Source organism: Marmota monax, unplaced genomic scaffold (genome assembly GCF_021218885.2).
Source record: "Marmota monax isolate L192 unplaced genomic scaffold, Marmota_monax_Labrador192_F-V1.1 WCK01_AAM20220418_F8-fsc00100, whole genome shotgun sequence".
Classification (NCBI taxonomy): Eukaryota; Metazoa; Chordata; class Mammalia; order Rodentia; family Sciuridae; genus Marmota; species Marmota monax.
The window spans coordinates 2,119,850-2,133,510 of NW_026693872.1; the positions used below are offsets into that span (position 1 = coordinate 2,119,850).

Below are 13,661 nucleotides of genomic sequence, written 5' to 3' on the forward strand. Positions count from 1 at the left end.
TTTGCAATGGCTCAGGAAAACACTCCTTTATACTTATCTGTGTATTAAAAAAGATAAAAGGTCCATATGAATGGGTGGATGAAGAGTGCACAGAGCTAGGCCTGGAAGATCCTAAGTGCAGATGCTTCTGTCCTGGTGGAGTGAGTTGAAGGATGCCACCCTCCTGCCATATGCATATGTTCACTGACAGGGGACCTATCTGAACTCTCTCTTATGGAATTTTTACAGAATTTTCTTCACAGAGGCATGATCAATCATTAATCAACCTCCCAGGGTCTCCTCTCCACAGGATAAAGGGTGGGAGCTCAAAATACCAGGCTTCTACTCAAAGCTTTTTCTTCCCATGTAGGACCCCTCAAGATTCACCTCATTATGACAAGGAATGTGTCTATCACCCAGGAAATTCCAAGAGGGTTAGGAGCTCTAGGTTAGAAAACAGGGTCAAAAACAATCACATCCAAATGTCTTAAATCTGTTCTTTTAAAACTACTAGCTAATATGCACATTTTTAAATGCTGAACAAAGTTTAGTTTCTACTACTACTAAGGTATATTAATTGTATAACTTTGTTCATATATGCATCATGAATATATATTTATAGAAATCATGCAAACTTTGCTGAAGATTTTATCCCCAAATTCACTGTGTCCAGAAACACATTTGCTATCCCCAATAAATTTCTCCTCCTTAATGTGACATTAGTAACTAGAGGTACATAATGTCAGAATTGGATTGAGTTGTAGATATTCACTTGATGTCATCGAGAATTGGCTGATGTATGAAATAAAAAACAAACAAAAAACAAATCAAAAGCTACTAGGTACTATGTATGCTTAACTTTTTTTATATGATGTTTTCCTTTAGACTTTTATACTCCACATTGAATAATTCAGTTAGTACAATAGCAAAGAAACATTATTCAACATTCCTGTACTTTCTTATTCCTATTACTCTGGTACCTTGATTCCAATGTGCTTCCTGTAACACATACAGCTATGTGAATGCAAAGGCTTCCTGCTCTATGCAACCCTTCCAGAAACTAAAAATGTAGAAGGTACAGTGTTGACATTCCAATTTTTTTTTTTATCTCTGAACAGTTTTTTACTGAGTCACATGATAACATAAGTGTACAATGAGGCCCTTTTGTGTCACTCTGGATTATTTATGTATTTCTCTATTCTATAAGATTAGGAATTACTCTAGACTAAGGACTAACTCTTCTATCTCCAATACCTAATCCATGGTAGGTATCTCAATGTTCATTAAGCAAATTACTGGATGGACAGATGAATATGTAGAATTAGGCTACATTGCCTAAACAAACATATGGATGAATAAGTGAACAGAACTAAATATGGAAAATTGGAGGGTGGGAAAGGTCCCTTTAGAAAATGGAGGGAAATGCTTCAGTAAAAATCTATTTTCAAAAGGTCAGGCACTTCTTCACAGTTACTATGTGAGTAGAGTTCCCTGAAACATCTTACTGAACAAATATTCCACATATACAGCATCCCCCCCCTAGATCCATGAGTCAAAGCAGCTTTACAAAGGTGATTCAGAGGCAGATTTGGGAAAACATACAACACATGCTTGACTCATGAGAAATCAGATTTACTAGCCTACTTGAGGTGGTCAGGTGACTCACTAGGTTTTAAATTTGAAATTTGCTTTGACTCAACAACAGAAACATCAAAGTTGTAGGTTAACAGTCTATGTTTCTAGGATTTTTCAAATACCTTTTAATTGCAACAGCACAGTCTACTATAGACATAATCTCCCTTTGTCACGTACGTTTAATATTTTAAGCATGTGATTATTGTTCTCACAGTGTATAATTATATTCACCAATAAATACTAACACATCTAATTCAGTTCCACCAGAGTGAATATAATTCAGAAGGATGAGATCTATCTTCTAATTAACTCTTTCTTCCCTATATTGGAATAATTGAAAAATAATAGGATGGATCATCCTTTAAATTCTGAATGGTACAGGCACATTATAAGTAGATTTTGCCCCAATTATGGATATAGTCAACTTAATGTTAATCATAATTATTTTGTTATACCTTCTGAATGTTTTTCTCTTTATGGGAAAGCCATACTCAAGGGACACTGTCACTTACATGACTAATTTCAATGGTAAAATATGAAAGATATAAATATGCCTGATATCTTCAATCTGGTTTTAAAACTGAAAGCCAAACACAGGCCTAAATTCAAGGTCCAATTGGGCTCATACAGTGTAGTCAAAAACAAGCCACTTATCTCTTGGGCCTTCATTTCCTCATCCATGAAATAAGCAAACCATTTATATATCAGAGTTCTCTATATCTCAAGAGTTATCTATACCTCACACAAGTGAGAGTCTATGTGAAAGCGCTTCACAATCAGTCAACTGCTGTCCAAATAACAGTGATTCTGAGTTTGTGTGCACAGTAAGATTGCTCAAACAATAACATCACTGCTGAATAAACCCATTAAAATGTAATGGTTTATGGGAGGATGTGTAGACATCACCTTAAAGAATGAAAGCTACACTAAGTAAAAACCTCAGGGTATAATCTTATCCATATATAACCCTCTAGGTTTTAAGACTTTGGAGCGAGAAGATGAAAGCAAAATCCCGCTAAAATAATAAGACAGGAATGCATAGAAGCATTTGGGCATAATGTGACTGAGATCAGTGGCAAAGACAGTCTTGCTGCCATAAGAAACTAGACTAAAGGTATTTCATCAGGTGGAAATGGAGAGTTGATGAATATCATCAAATCATAAAGCATGGGCCTACTGGAAAAAAATTTCTCAGACCTGAGTCCATCTTCCTGCAGAATTAGCCTTGTTTGTTATGTTCCTTTTGTGTCACTTAGTGAATTTGAGCTTTCGTCTAGTTGATCACCTTCAAGTATTCCCTATCACCTCCAAAAGAATCTGTCTTCCAAACTATCCTATAGTCTGCTGTAGGAAACCATCCAGCCCCCACAACACTTCAAGCCTCTAATGGTTTATTTCACAACTCCAAATGCTTGTCCTTATCTGAAGGCAGCCTTGGCCACCCCATCCTGGGTCAGTAAAAATCTATTTTCTAAGGTTCTTCTTCCTTCTTGTTTCAAAAACCAATGCCATTCATCCTTCCAGTAACATGGAAAGCTTCTGATGAGAATTTTCAGATTTTCCACATTTGAAAGCATAAATTACTCTCTTCCTTGTGCTTTAGAGTATGAACCATAGTTTACCTTACATAATAGTAGGGGCTACTGGAAGTTGACAACCGAGTCATATATCTCTCTTTCAATCATCAATTTTCCTGTTCCTGTGAGTTCCCGCAAAAGACCACAATGCCTGCTATATACCAACAGCTCAGTCTATGTTCGTAGAAATGAAGGACATTTTTACTACTAACAGGACTGGAAGAGCCACAAGCAAAGATAGATAAGGAATAGCTAATCTCCAGTATGTTTTGCCTTGTGCCCCCACATACCTGACAATTCCATTATATGTGTAGAAAAGGTAATGGGAATGTGTCTAAAGAGAATAGAACTGCAACCTTATGTGCAGTTAAGTGTTAGCATGACTGACAGCAGAGACGCAGGACTGCTTTTTAATTCATGAAAGGAATCATTGTTAATACAGCAGCTGCCGCTCAAGAATTGGAGTGGGACTCAAAGTGGTGTACACACTGTCACTTAGTCAAGCACACCTCACAAAAGAGTCCAACAACACAGTGACAAAAATACTTGTCCAATCATATGCATCTAGAGTTTTGATGGCTGTCTTCTAAGGACTTAGAAGCCACAAAACAGATCTGTCATGACCCTCAGAAAAGAAGAGAATGATAACTAGGTTTGGAAGAGCAGCTTTCAAAATGCAAATAATAAACTAAGACGTTTATTTTAAATAACCCAATTCCAAAGAAAGCAAAAATAGCAAAGGAAAAAAAAAATATTAACAAGGCACCATTTGCACTTAAAAAAATAAACAGAATAATTACTATCACCTAATTCTGGTGAATTTGAGAAGAAAGTCATATATTCAAGTGGCTGGTGCCAGTATAAACTAGTCCCAACCTTCAGAAGGAAACTAAAGAATCTAGTAATTCTCCTCCATGTGGGAATCCCAGTGTTAGAAGTCTGAGGCAGAGAAATAGCTCCAAACAAATTAAAAAAAAATACACATGAACAAGTCCCTTGTAGCTTTGCTCATAACAAAAATGGAAACCACCTCAATGTCCCACACAAGGAATTCCTTATAAAAGAGCTCCTCATGATAAGTCAGATTTATAGAGACTGTATAACATATAATATAATATCCATACTGAAAGCCAGAAAACAGAGCAATGGCATAAAAAGAGACTCACTTTTCAACAATATTTTTGAATAACATTATCGTGTTATTTTAAAGGAAATTACTAATAAAATCACCTTAAGAAGTTTCTGCCCGTTCATTAGCACATATTGGCATGAAGTAAAAACCCAGCTTAGACTATTGACTCTAAGAAGAACAAAGAAGAATGACAGAGCAGAAGGAAGTAGCTTGATCTATGAGAGGGAGAAGAATACCTGCAGGTAACCATGTGGAGTGACCACAAGGGCAGCACTCACCTGTGGAGGCCGGGGCTTATAAGGGGAACTGCACTCGAGGTCAGCGAGGATGCTGGTCAAAGAGTCTATCTCTGCATCCAAGCTGGAGCGCCTCTCCTCAAGGGTCTTGCCTCCAGGATTTCCCTGCTAGAAAAAACATGCACATTAAAATAAATAATTTTCCATGGATAGCCTTATGAGTTCAAATCAATCAAGCTTGCACTCTGTTTTTCCAAGTTTTTTTTTTTTCTGACACCATCATGCATTTTTTTAATTCTTATTTTTAAAGATTCTCATTAAATCTCATTGAGCTAAGGTAGAATTATCCCTTTTGACAGAAAAGAAAAACTAAAAAAAAAAAATGTTTTTTTTTCCTAAGACCATATGATTATTTTAGACATAATATCATCCTTGCACCTAAAAGACAGACCAATTGAGGAGCTATCTCAGGCTCTCTGCACTCAGAAACTAGGGTGTAGAATGATATTTTATTGGAGTAGCAATGGGCAAGAAAGGGATAATCACTGTCCAGAAGAAAAAAATCAGCACTTGAAGACATGAGGGCACGAAAGAGTTTGGGTATCTGGGGAGAGCAAGGCCCAGGAATGCACCTAAAACATAAACTAAAAGAGACCATACAGGCTCTGGTGATGGGCTGCTGAGGAAGAAGTCACAGTGAGCACTAAGGACAGTTGGGGATCTCTTGATTTTATGCATCAGTACTCCCAGATAGCTGCACTCAGTATCAACAGGATGAGAGTTGGGGCAATAACACTGCCATAGGACATTTCCAAGAACTGTGATCTGGTTTGGGAAAAACAAGTAAAGAGTATGCCTAAACTTTAAGGCAAGGATATATGAAGTGAGGTGAACCCATGATTTGGAAGAGGACAAGATAAAAAAAATCTTTTAAGTTGACAATGTAATAATGATCATCTATGCCTGATGCACATCTAACAGTCAGTCCATCACTCAAAGTGCATCTTTAGAATCCCAGGAGAAATAAAACAATAGGCAGTTATTATCATCTAATGAATCTAAAAGGACTTATTGAAGGACGACAAATGTCAGGATAGTGTTTAATGCCAGCAAGAGCCTAGAAAAGGCATTAGCCAAGCATATAGAATATCCTCAGTAACAACAACAAAAATCTGGTGCCCTGGCAGGCTACCATTAAACCTCACAATGCTTGAAGTAAATAGGTTGTTTGAGAGAATATGTGACATCAGGCATAATGCTTAATAGCACTGCCTATTAAGAACACTAGTTCCTTTTTTTACTAGTACACTGCTTACCAAGCCAGCTTCCGTGAGTCCTGGAATTTATTAATTTATTTGTCTGTGTAAAAGCAACTTAATGGGATCTGATGCATCTGTGAACCTGTTATGAATTCAGCCAGGAATGAATCCCTCCTGAACCTGATAATATCAGCTCTCTATGAAGTTGTAGCCGAGGAACAAGACCTGAATTGCCACTTGCCTCCTAAGGTAATTGGGTGTCTCTGTTTCTAAGACTTCTTGAAATATGAGTATCTCTTATCATATGGCCTAAGTAGCCATCTTGTGAGTTTTCTAACTCTCTGTATATATCATTACGAGCTGCTACATTCTTCTATCACCTCAATAATATGTGGTATCATCTAATCGCTAAGCTTCTTGGGCACTTGTCTATTGATGATTAATCTCTCCCTAGGAGGTAATGGAAGTTTCCTGAGGGCAAGGACTTTGTCTGGTTTGGTCCTCATTGCTTCCCCCGAATCTTGCTCAGGGACCTGACCCAAGTAAGTGTTCAATGAGTATTTGGGGGTCAATACTTTAACAAATAATGATTTTGCCATTGGTCCAGCCATAAACCTTTATCTTTTTTTTTGAGGCGGGGGGGAGAGAGAGAGAGAGAGAGAATTTTTTTTAATATTTATTTTTTAGTTTTTGGCAGACACAACATCTTTGTTTGTATGTGGTGCTGAGGATCAAACCTAGGCTGCACGCATGCCAGGCGAGCGTGCTACCGCTTGAGCCACATCCCCAGCCCAATAAACCTTTATCTTATCAACATCTTTGGATTAAATGCAGCTTGCGATATAATAAGAAGCAGTGAGGCTCTAGTGTCTTATATAAAAAGGGAGCCAAAAAGTCTCAGTGTGTATGCACACGTGTGTGTGTGTGCATGCCGATGTGTATGTGTATGTCAGCCTGGATAACAAAAAGTTCATGTTGGGCTTGTGAAATAAAAAGATTTTCCTCAGCACCCTTTCCTCAGCCAAAAATGTAAAAAATGTTTAAAAAAATGGCACTTTAATAGTATGGTTGTGTTTTTCTCAGAGTCTGAGTTTTCAGGCTAACTAAGTTTTAAGGCCAGTGGCTCTTTGTCCTAGATGTTTTCAAGGAGCTAATCCCTCTACTCAAGGTAATTCCATCTTTATCCCAAAGAGCATTAATAACTATGAAACACCATGGAATTATAAAAATAAAGCCCCTTTAACATTTAAAATGCAAGTAAACACACTGATCAATGGGTCCCAGAAAAGCAAGACACTGGGAAGACAAATTAGAAGCAGTTGAATTTGATTTTCTTGGTTGTGGACGTAAAATATTATCATAAATATGAATTCAAAAAAATAAATTTCTGAGTACACACAGATAGCACACTATGTTGGCCAAGACAGTGGACTAGAGTCTGTTACGGTTTTCCCTGGACCACAGTTTCTTCATCTGCAAAATGAAGAGAACATTACCTGCCCTGCCCACACCAGAGGGATGTTACAAGATTCAGATAAGAAAATGGATGGGAAAATACTCTATAAATTGTAATATGCCATAATTATGATGATTTTCATAAATGGCATCAATTGTAGCAACTAGTGACTATAAATTAATAGGAATAATATAGCTATTGTTAATTATTCTTCTTCTTAAGGGAAGCATCATCCATTAAGTGTTCCCTAGGAGTATCAGCAAAGAGACAGGATATAATCAGGACTTCAACATCTGTACTTGACTGTAGTAGCAAGTATATCAACTGCCCATGCTCTAAGTCTATGGGATATCTAACCACAGAGATTCAAAAGTCACAGAATTACCCTGAGCTATACAATGAAACAAGTAATTATGGTATGCAACCAGTCCATGCTTGTAAGATTTCAACTGACTTCCAGCCTCCTTCTCCTCCTTTCCCTCTAAACTGGACTCGCTGCCCATTTTCAGTTTCTTATATTAGGTTGATGCAATTTATTAACAAGTTCCAGCCTAGTGCTCTGGAATTTTGAGCAACCCCCCCCACCCCTGGCTGCTCCATCTGACTTTATAAAAATAGCTTTGCTTCTACATTTTAATCACCATTATGAATAAGAATAGGACTCTTTCTCACATTCAAGACTCTACTTCATGTCATAGTTCAAATAACTGAAGTCCTACCCAAGTTCCAGCCCCAACCCTTCTCTTCGTATTCTCATCTACTGTCTATGTACCTTTAGATTTATGGGCTGTCTTGCTGTTCTTAGCACTTTATACTTGTTCCCAGCAGCCATAGTCTTATAACCAACTACCAGAATTCTACAGATGTACCAACATCTTCCTCTTAACTCACTGTCTCTGCAGCTCTGCCAGTCACCTGATGGGTAAATTACCCGAAGGAGGTGAAGTAAGAACAAAGAATACTGCTACTGTCTACTCTTTCTTCTAGGTAATCACACAGACTCTAATAAGGTGGTCGACATAATCCTAACAATTCTCGTGCTCTTCAAACATAACTAGAAATAGCCCATTGTCTAAGTCGGGGTTCCATCAACAAACAAACAAAATGCCTGTATCAAAAGTTAGTATGTAGGACATGTATTTTGAAGATCAGTTCCAAGTAGTAGTAAGGGAATTCAGAATTAAACAGAGGAGGGAAAAAGACAACTGAAAGATGTGGCCATTCTGGTATACAATGGTATAATAAAGGTAATATACATTGATTACCAGTAATAAGGCATGAAAGAATATTTGTATTTATTATTCATTCTTCATATTCAAACATGTTAACAAAATAATCTCACAGAAAAGTTGAATGAGCAGGAAGTAAGTTTCACACACATACCCGTCACTCAGATTCACCAACAGCCAACAATACTTGCCATACTTTGCTATAGTTGCTATGTATCTACATAAATTCTATTTGTTGTTATAATTAAATCATTTGTAAAATGTTCTAGAAACCTCCCCTCTCTGTCTATGCACATCTTAGCTTAAAAATCCTAAAAATTCCTAATTTTTTCATTCCATTATTCCATCCAAGAAATTTAATGTAGGTACAGTAATATCTAATACGTATGCATTGTCAAATTTCACCAGTGGTCCTGGTAATCTTTTTCATCTATGAACATTAACTTCCATTCAAAATAGAATCAAAGATCACACACTGAAGTGACACATCTTTGTAGTCTAATTTAGCACAGTCTCTTAGCTTACCTTTGTTTTCCACAAAATAAGTATTGAATAAATGTTAACTACATAGTCATTACTTTGACCACAGTCTCAAAATTAATGCTTTGATTGATATCAATCGAGAATATAGTTTTATTATAACTCTTTTGGTCAAAAGTAAAAGTGATGAGGGGCTTCAGTAAATGGGGTTCCTATGCATCTTAACATGAACAGTGATGCCAGGAATCAACTTTGAATATCATTAAGCCTTGATGAGTGCTCTCAAGCAGTAGTGTATACTGAAGAATCTACAAGGCTTGATTTATCAGTCACTTTCTGATTCTGTGAGTCTGGGGTGAGGCCCCCAAACTTTCATTTCCATCAACTTCTCAGATGATACTGATGATGCTGGTCTGAGGATTATGCTTTGTAAACAACTGTTCTAAGTGGATTTCTAATAAAATGAACCTTTGAGAGAGAAAGAGGGCAGGGACAGAGAGGGAGAGAGGGAGAGAGGGGGAAAAGAGAATAAGTGAACATATAATTTTGTCTTAAAACCAATCGTGTTATGTCATATGATGTCATGAAAATACCAATAGATACATCCAAATAATGGGTAAGCAAGATCTGAACAAAAATAATAATGGAGACAGTATGATTAGTATTTATAATAATTCCCATGATATATAATATGACCAGCCTTTTCACATTATTTCTGATACTGTTGAGACAGGTGGCATACATCAATGAGGATTATAGCAAATATGATCTACTTACCTAGTAGAAATGCCACTTTATTGAATGAGACTCAACATGTTGAAAATTGGGGACAAAATACCTTAATTCATGTTAAGATGTGTATCCTTTCCCCACTTATTTAGATGAAGTGCTCACCTTTCCAAAAACCTGCTTACTATATCTCATCAAATGTACCCTCTCTTTCAGGACATTACTGATAATCCTACTGATTTGATAACCTAATCCTTTTAAAAAAAATATGTTTTTTAGTTGTAGGTGGACAGAGTACCTCAATTTTACTTCTATGTGGTACTGAGGATCAAACCCAGTGCCTCACACATGCTAGGTGAGTGCTCCACCACTGATCCACAACCCCAGCCCATAACCTAACCCTTCTTTGCCTATCCCTCTGCAATACCAGTGATCATAGCGTGACTCTCATCATTCATTTGTGTGAATGGCTTCTCTCTCACACTGTTTTTTTGTCTAAGTAGTATGCAGTCTAAAGAATGCCTGCTCCCCAACTTCGTAGAATTAACAGAGTAGTGGCTGACATTACTGGCCCGTTGTGACTAGTAATATTTAATATACTATATTCTTTGAGATTTGTTGTCATTACATGTTGAAGAGACAGAAATTTAAAAATAAAAATAATTCCCTTTCCTAAGAAGCTAACAGCAATACAATTCAACATTTTTAATGTGCAAACAACATCAAACTCAAAACTCCTGATTGTCCAAGGTCATCAGCTGCACAAGTTAAGGGCAGTGGGAAAAGGTGCCTCAAAATGCCAACTGTGGAGCAAACATGGTAGCATTCATAATAGAGGAAGCATCTTCAAGATTTGATGTGAAATCATAGTTTGACAACTGGGAATACAGCACTGAAATAAATAAATAAATAAATAAATAAATATTTTTTATATAAATGAAGAAGGAAACATCAGAAGGTAGAATTGTTCATAGGTTTGGTATACTTACAGCAAAAATCATCAAGACAGAACCTGCACCCCAGGCTTGGGAAAGCTTCAGTTCCTCTTTTTCCTTTATATTCCCTATCACCTTATCCTTCTCAGTCCTAACACTCATAAAATTGATAATATGTGGCCCACTCACATCTTCTTTAAAGGAAATAGCCTTATATCCTGCCCTTATTGCTCAAAGATCCATATTTTGGATCATGAGACTTCACTTCTGAACACTGAGGCTCACAGAACCAAGGCTGGGCACCTGAGCAAAGGTCCATAGACATGTTAGTAAACCTAACCTTTGGTCTGTGACCAAAAGATAAGATAGGCAAATAATCCTCCTCCTCTTATAAATCTGAAATGAGAAACACGTAACAAAACTGCCACAGGGATGAGCTATGGCCATGACCAACTGAACAGAGGATGTGCATGGCTAATTATTAACAATCAAAACATACAAGGAAATAGAGACCCTGTAATTAGAGAGTGGAGAATAGTGGATGTGCAAATAATTTTTTTTAAAGAATTGACAGTGAGAAGAGGATGAAGAGGAAGGGAGAGAGAAAAACTGAATGGAAGGAAAGAAAGATGACAAGCATTCAGTCACAGATGTGCCTCTGACCTTGATGCCAGATTTCAATCATAGGATCCTTAAGGTTCACTCCAATATTCAGAGATGCTCCAGGGGCTATTCTTTTACAAAATCAGCCTACTGGAGCCACCAGCACATGGCCACTCCTTCACAGGGAGGACAGGAGGAAGCCAGGTCTACCAATAAACTTTCTGTCACCTTCCCTTCGGGAAACTCAGCTGTTACCCCTGTAGAATGAGGGGTAGTAACCTTAAAGATCGTCTTTTATTTTTTAACCACCAATAATGCTCAAATCTATGATGACATTCCATAACTTGCCTGCCACTATCCTTGCCGCCCACCATCAATAGGACCAAACCCACCAGAGTGAGGTCAAGTCAGCATTTAAGCCAAATGGGTTAAAGTGGTTTACATTGAGTATGTGGACACAAGCAGTCTCATTGTTCACTGCTCTATTCAGAAAAGAAAGCAAAAACTAACCAACAGAGGTTAAAAACAAAACAACAACAACAAAAAAACTTCACTTTTTCATTTTATTTACCTACTTATGAATTATTTCTAACAAATTGCATATTTATAAAACAAATATTAAACTATATTCTTAAAGCCCTCTTGCAATTAAAACACAGGTCAAGTTGAATGAGAATAGCTATATAATAATACATACCAATACATATTTATCAATCTCTCCATCAATAAAATAAGAACCATAAACATAACCACCCCAGACATTATTTGACAGTAGGATATATAATTAGCACCCTCTTTTAAGCAGCAGAGACATCTGATATCCAGAACCTCATTACTTGAAATAGGTAAAAAGCTGCTTTGAGTCAAGTACCAGTAGAGGAAGCCTAGGCTTCTACCCACAGGGTCTTCCCTACCTTCCCCAGTAATGTACCTTGAAGCATGCCTGTAAAAGAGAGCTTGAGGACAACTGCTGTGAATGACCTACATCAAGTTTAGAGGATGAAATTGGTGTCTGAGAGCCACCTGGCCAATCAGTCCACACATAGGAAATATATATGTGTGTATATATGTGTGTATGTACACACACACACACACACACACTCTCTCTCTCTCTCTCTCTCTCTAGAGAGAGAGAGAGAGGGAGATCCCCATAAAATCATCAGGAGTCATCAGTGTTTCCCTAGGAATCCTTTATATAACGCAATTACCAAGAAAAAATACAATTAGTAGATATGAGTTTTAAAAGAGAAAAGATACCTTGGTTTTTTCATTAAGGAAACTTTCATATCTGGGGGAGTCAAGAATATGCACAATAATTGAACATATAAATTAAACAGTTATTAAAATATTTTTCATCCTTACTGCACTGTGCAGTAGAAAATAAAACATGACAGGTAATTTTGCTATTGACTTTATTTTAAAACTTCAAGGAAGATAGTTTTCTTGTTTTGCATTTTGATAACACAGGTCTAATGAGTTGGAGTATGATACATTATTTTAAAAGCCACTTTACACATTTCCCAACATTTGGAATCTTAGTAGTTTGGCATTAACTTTATATATTAGCTCATCATTCTCAAAGCTTTTCTCCTTTGAACCCTTTCAATGACCCTTCAAAATGTTATTACCCAAGTAGTAAACCAAGAACAAGTGTTGAGTTCCTATACCAAGCATTCCATGTTGTATAGCCAGAGCTGTAACACTACAGAGATGCCATCCAAGCGGATGATGGGTGAGAAATGCCTGTAAACATCTTTGGCTCTGCTTCTATGTATCAAGCACCATTGATCAGGATGTGCAGATGAAGTATGCTGGGAAAGTGATTATAAATGATTAGCACAGAGAAAGGAAGTCAGGCCCATGAGGTAATGGAAGTAAAGACATGATTTACCTTGTCTGAGACAATAGTTCACTGAAGGTTCAGAAAGAGGAGTAAAACCTTGACACCTTATACTCTAAAACATCCTCTTCAAAGTAATATCTTGTAGACTACTTTAACTGGCTGCTTTAAGAACCCATGAAATAAAAAGTTACTCTCACTCCTTCTTCCAGATGAGAAAACCTATGGAAGAGAGGAAACACGACACTGTCCACAGACTTCCAGTCTCACTGGTGAGACTAAACCAAAAAAACTGCAGAAGGAGAAGAGCCCATCTTAAAGCCTTTCCAGAATGCAATATAGATAAGTAGTACAGAAATTCCAGGAAGGGGGAAATCAGAATGCCTTAGATACAAAGACACTGGAGACAAGAAGGGCCTCTGCTCCCATCTGTGCCGAAAGGAAACAAAGGACCAGAAAGGTTAAGTGATTTACTAATGATTAAACAGCCAAATGATGACCATGGGACACTGAGTTCTGTATCAATGCTTCCTAGCCCCAGTCCTCCTACTCAAAATGTGCTGTCAGTGTA

At 37.2% G+C, this 13,661-nt stretch overlaps 1 protein-coding gene across 20 annotated transcripts in view; it reads right to left on the reverse strand.

Moving 5' to 3' along the window:
- Lpp (LIM domain containing preferred translocation partner in lipoma) overlaps window positions 1-13,661 on the reverse strand; it is a 663,875-nt gene that overhangs the window by 342,135 nt on the left and 308,079 nt on the right. For 17 of the 20 annotated variants that reach the window (XM_058585075.1, XM_046462626.2, XM_058585070.1 and 14 more), the window contains one exon: window positions 4,602-4,727. In XM_058585075.1, coding sequence (XP_058441058.1) covers window positions 4,602-4,727 — 126 coding nt within the window. Of the gene's footprint in view, window positions 1-4,601; window positions 4,728-10,701; window positions 10,963-13,661 lie in introns of those variants that run through there. The other 3 variants (XM_046462636.2, XM_046462635.2, XM_058585065.1) reach the window with 3 other exon arrangements.